Source organism: Neltuma alba, unplaced genomic scaffold (assembly GCF_004799145.2).
Source record: "Neltuma alba isolate B1F8T4 unplaced genomic scaffold, ASM479914v2 tig00011770_pilon, whole genome shotgun sequence".
Lineage (NCBI taxonomy): Eukaryota > Viridiplantae > Streptophyta > Magnoliopsida > Fabales > Fabaceae > Neltuma > Neltuma alba.
In genome coordinates, this window is record NW_021636393.1 from 169,030 (window position 1) to 173,876 (window position 4,847).

At 42.3% G+C, this 4,847-nt stretch overlaps 1 protein-coding gene across 1 annotated transcript; it reads left to right on the top strand.

Annotated features, from left to right (window-relative positions):
- The first annotated feature begins 368 nt into the window (after positions 1 to 368).
- LOC114717707 (receptor-like protein kinase FERONIA) lies at positions 369 to 3,450 on the top strand. Its single transcript, XM_028902901.1, has one exon. The coding sequence runs from the start codon at positions 384 to 386 to the stop codon at positions 3,090 to 3,092; it is 2,709 nt and encodes a 902-aa protein (XP_028758734.1). The 5' UTR covers positions 369 to 383; the 3' UTR covers positions 3,093 to 3,450.
- The last annotated feature ends 1,397 nt before the right edge of the window (positions 3,451 to 4,847 follow it).

Consider the following 4,847-nt stretch of genomic DNA (forward strand, 5'->3'; position numbering starts at 1 on the left):
CTTCAACTTCTAGAAGAGCGCGATGATGGCTGTAGTTCAATGCATTGAAGGGTATGTCTCTTTCCTACTTTAATTTCCCATTCAATTCAGTCCAAGACCAAACAGGCTCACTTTTTTTTTTTCCTCCCTGGCCTATCATGGCCATTCAAAATAACCGTTTATTTTTATAATTTTCTTTATTGTCTCATTATCCATTTTTCCAATCCCCTACGGCTGGCACCCATTGTTGATCAGGTCAAGTGTACTGTTCAGTGCTTTGTTCTTTTGCGTAGACTTGATCGTTTACCATCGCGGGCGGCTTCCAGGAAACTACTACCGTTCAGGGCAATTACAGGTGCTAATCTTCTTTTTATTTCTATTTTGGCTCTGTCGAATTTACCTCCATGAGGACCAAACTTCGTCTTCTTCGTCCAAACATGAGCTTCAATCGTACGACTTCTGTGTCGTCATGGACCATCTTCTTCCTCTGTTTTCCCCTGCTTTACGCTTCCACACTTGCTTCTTTTTACACCCCCGATGATCTTTTAAGCATTAACTGTGGCAGCTCCCATAACTCAACGGGAAGTGGTCGGACATGGGCGGGAGACAACGATTCAAAGTTCTTATCCAAACAAGACGAATCTGTTCCAGCCACGGCACTTACCCAGTCTCCTTCTGCCCAACAAGTCCCCTACACCACGGCTCGTCTCTCTCGCTCTCAGTTCTCATATTCATTCCCTGTCTCTCCCGGCCAGAAATTCCTTCGTCTCTTCCTCTACCCAGCTTCGTACCCGGGTTTTGATCGTTTCGATGCCTTCTTCACTGTCAAATCTGGTGGGTTCACACTCCTTAAGGATTTCAATGCTTCGGTCTGGGCCGATGCTTACCGGGAAGATACCATCTTCATAGAATTTTGCGTCAACGTCGGGGATGGCGAGAGGCTCAACTTAACTTTCACTCCCAATTCAACACACCCAGATTCTTATGCGTTTGTTAATGGAATTGAGATTGTCTCCATGCCTGAGGATCTCTATTACACCAAACCCGACGACTTGGGATTCAAATTAATTGGTTCGGTGGGCATGTTTAGCATATCCGACGACGTTGCTCTCCAGACACGGTACAGGCTAAACGTGGGTGGAAGCCAAATCTCATCTACGAAAGACACGGGAATGCTCCGGTCTTGGGACAGCGGTGACAGTTTCTTTGTTAGAAGTTCTTTTCTACCTGCTGATTTTGAAGGTGAGAGAAGACCCCTGATGTTCACTAAAGTTCCTAATTACACAGCACCTGAGGAACTCTATCGAACAGAACGCGACATGGGAATGCATAAAACTTTGAACATGAACACTAACCTTACTTGGGAGTTTCCTGTCGATTCTGGTTTTACCTACATGCTGAGACTCCATTTTTGTGAGCTCAATCCAGTCATCAACGATTCCTACAACAGAATGTTTGACATTTACATAGCCGACCAGTTAGCTGAGGATGGTGCTAATGTTTTAAAGTGGGCTAAGGGAAAAGGAGTTCCAGTATATAGAGACTATGCTGTAATTGTTTCAGGTAATGCAAAACCAGCTTCTCTTTCACTCAAAATGCATCCTGAACCGGCATCGAAAGTTGAGTACAGTGATGCATTCTTGAATGGACTCGAGGTTTTCAAGATCAGCGATTCACAAAGTAATCTCGCCGGACCTAACCCTGATCCTCCTCCACCCCGTCCCAATCCTAATGATCTACCCCAAAAGCAAGCAAGAAAAAACAGAAGCAAGATTTTAATCGGGGTCATCGTCGGCGTTGCAGCTTCCATTGTGGTTCTGATTTCCTGTACCGTATTCTTCCTCATCAATCGTGGGAAGAAGGCCAAGGAATCTCGCAAGTCCAGCTCTGGAACTTCAAAGTGGGCTCCCTATTCGTTCACCACAACAAAATCAACGAGCACAGCCACGAATGCCTCATCTCTTCCAATGGAACTGTGCCGTCACTTTTCCATCGCCGAGATCAGAGCCGCCACGAACAACTTCGACGAGCTCTTCAATGTAGGAGTCGGAGGCTTCGGCAACGTCTACAAAGGGTACATCGACGGCGGCTTCACTCCGGTCGCGATCAAGCGGCTCAAGCCGGGTTCACAGCAAGGGGTCCACGAATTCAAAACCGAAATCGAAATGCTCTCGCAGCTCCGTCACCACCATCTGGTCTCTCTCATAGGTTACTGCTACGAAAGCAACGAGATGATTTTAGTCTACGATTTCATGGCTCGTGGGACCCTCCGTAACCATCTTTACAACTCTGAAAATCCGGCTCTTCCGTGGAAGCGACGGCTCCAGATTTGTATAGGAGCAGCACGAGGACTGCATTATCTTCATGCGGGTGCGAAGCACATGATCATTCACCGTGATGTGAAGACCACGAACATCTTGATAGACGACAAGTGGGAGGCCAAGGTTTCGGACTTCGGGTTATCCAGAATCGGGCCCACTGGGCTCAAGGCCCATGTGAGCACAGTAGTAAAAGGAAGCATAGGCTATCTTGACCCAGAGTACTACAAACGACAGCATTTAACGGAGAAATCCGACGTGTACTCCTTCGGAGTGGTGTTGTTTGAGGTACTGTGTGGTCGCCCGCCGATAATCCGCATCGCCGATAAGAGACAGGTGTTGTTATCTGATTGGGCGAGGAATTGCTTTCACACGGGAACCCTAGGTCATATAGTGGATCCAGCTTTGAGAGGAACGATATCACCAGAATGCTTGAAGAAGTTTGGCGAGATTGGAATAAGCTGTTTGGATGACAATGCGACGCGGAGGCCGACCATGAACGACGTCGTTTGGGGTCTGGAATTTGCTCTGCAACTGCAAGAGAACGCTGAGAAGATGAGAGGAAGGGAAGGAGGAGGAGGGGGAGAAGAAGGTGGCGGAGGAGGCAATAAGAAAACTATTGCAGAAGAAAGTGATAGCATGTTTAGCAGTAGTAACAGTGTTAGCGTGGTTTCGGATTTTAACAAGAGCAGTGGAGTTAGCGTGACGAGCAGTAATGGAGATTGTAGTAAGGATACTTCTAGGTTGCTGGATAATTCAGTTTTCTCAGAGATTTTTGATCCAAAGGCACGATGATGATGAGGAGGAGGAGGAGGAGGAGGAGTTAGAGAAAACTCAAGAGGAGACTACAAAACTGGGGGATCATGACCCAAAAGAACAAGGAGTATGCTGGATCTTGTATGATTGTTTATAGCTGATAATAGAGTTTTGAATTTCGTTTTGCGCTTGTTTATGTTTATGTGAGTTTTATTATTTTAGCGACTTTACAAAGAATTTACGTTAATGTTCTTATTTTGATTTCATATATTGGTGGGTTGGGCACATGTGAATGTATGTGAGAATTCTGATCATGACAATTATTGTGGGGGAAGGGATCGGAATTCAAAAGATCTCATCTCTCTAAAGCTTACAACTAAAAAGAGGGTGCTTTAAATTTAAGCCCCACACGTCTTTCAGGTAAAAGAAGCCAAAAAAAAAAAAAAAAAAGTTAAAACAAGCCCCACGCCTGCTTTAAACCTTTTTTTTTGGTTGGTGCAATTTAAATATGATAAAGGCACCGTGATGAAAACTATAAAGAGTCGTCAGCATTTAAAAAGCTGTAAAGAGTCAAATATTGTGAGCAATATCATTCATTCTAATTAAACTTTGTGCAAATATGTGAGGCTCTTCTTTTATCAAAAACAAGTGATAACACGTGGAATTGAACCCGCAACTTGATGTCACTATGTCAGTATGAATGTACAGACGGAACACATTAAGAAACTTTAAATCTTTGATATCTATCCATACTTCATTCCACTCTGCTCTTAACATCCCCACATAACTAATCATCAATCAATTAATCAATCAATGTAGCATATTTAACGTGGCTCTTCTCTTCTTTTACTATTCATAGCAGCATGCTTCAATATACCTTGCGGGGCCATGTGTATTTGTAGCTTGGTGCAAAATTATCTCATAATAAGAGGCAGACCAGAGTTTCAGATTTGGATATCCCCTCCGCCTAAGGGTTTTGTTTTCATTTCTTCTCTGCGTTTTTCCTTTTCCCTCCCGGAAATTCCCCTCTTTCTCTGTTTCTATTCATCTCTCTCCGCCTCACTGGACTCGCGGTCACAAATGAGAACTTTCTTGCCAACCTAACCTAGAAGTTCAAAAGTGGGATTTCTCTTGAACTTTTTTGGCTTCTTCTACTTCACAGTTCGTCGTCGTCTTCTATTCCGTCTTCATCGGATTTTACTCTGTCAATGGTTTGTTTTGCCTCAGTGTACCCAAACAGGTAGTATGTCTTCAGATATGATGTATGTAAATATATTTAATATTCTTAATATAATAGCTAGTTTTACATTCAACTTGATCTTAAATATAAGATATCAATTCATTTTGTTTTTTATATTTTTCATGAAAAGATAATTTTTTATACATATTATTACTAAGTGTATTTTAAGAAAATCAACACTTATTTATTATAAGTAATTAACTTAACTAATTTTTTGAATTTTTTAAATTAGTTAATTAATTTTTATATTAAAAAATAAAACTGCTTGGCATACATTGTTTGCTGTTAGACAATTTCTTGGCATACTTGGGCTGGATGATGTTCTTTCAACAACCATCTGCGGAGTTTTTGATTACCAACTTTTACAAAATCCACTATACGGTCATTGCATTGGGCCAGGACTTCTCCTTGGTGCTTGAGAACTTTTATTTAAAGAAGCAAGCATCGTGGAATACAAGCCCAATGTGTACTATTTCAGTTCTGTCTGGTCCGCATCATGGAGTTTACTATTTTAAGATATCCCACTTTTTATGTCATTAATTAATAAGAAAAAA

Excerpts from the sequence above, each read along its gene's own strand:
- LOC114717707 (XM_028902901.1), top strand. The coding sequence starts at position 384 with ATGAGGACCAAACTTCGTCTTCTTCGTCCAAACATGAGCTTCAATCGT.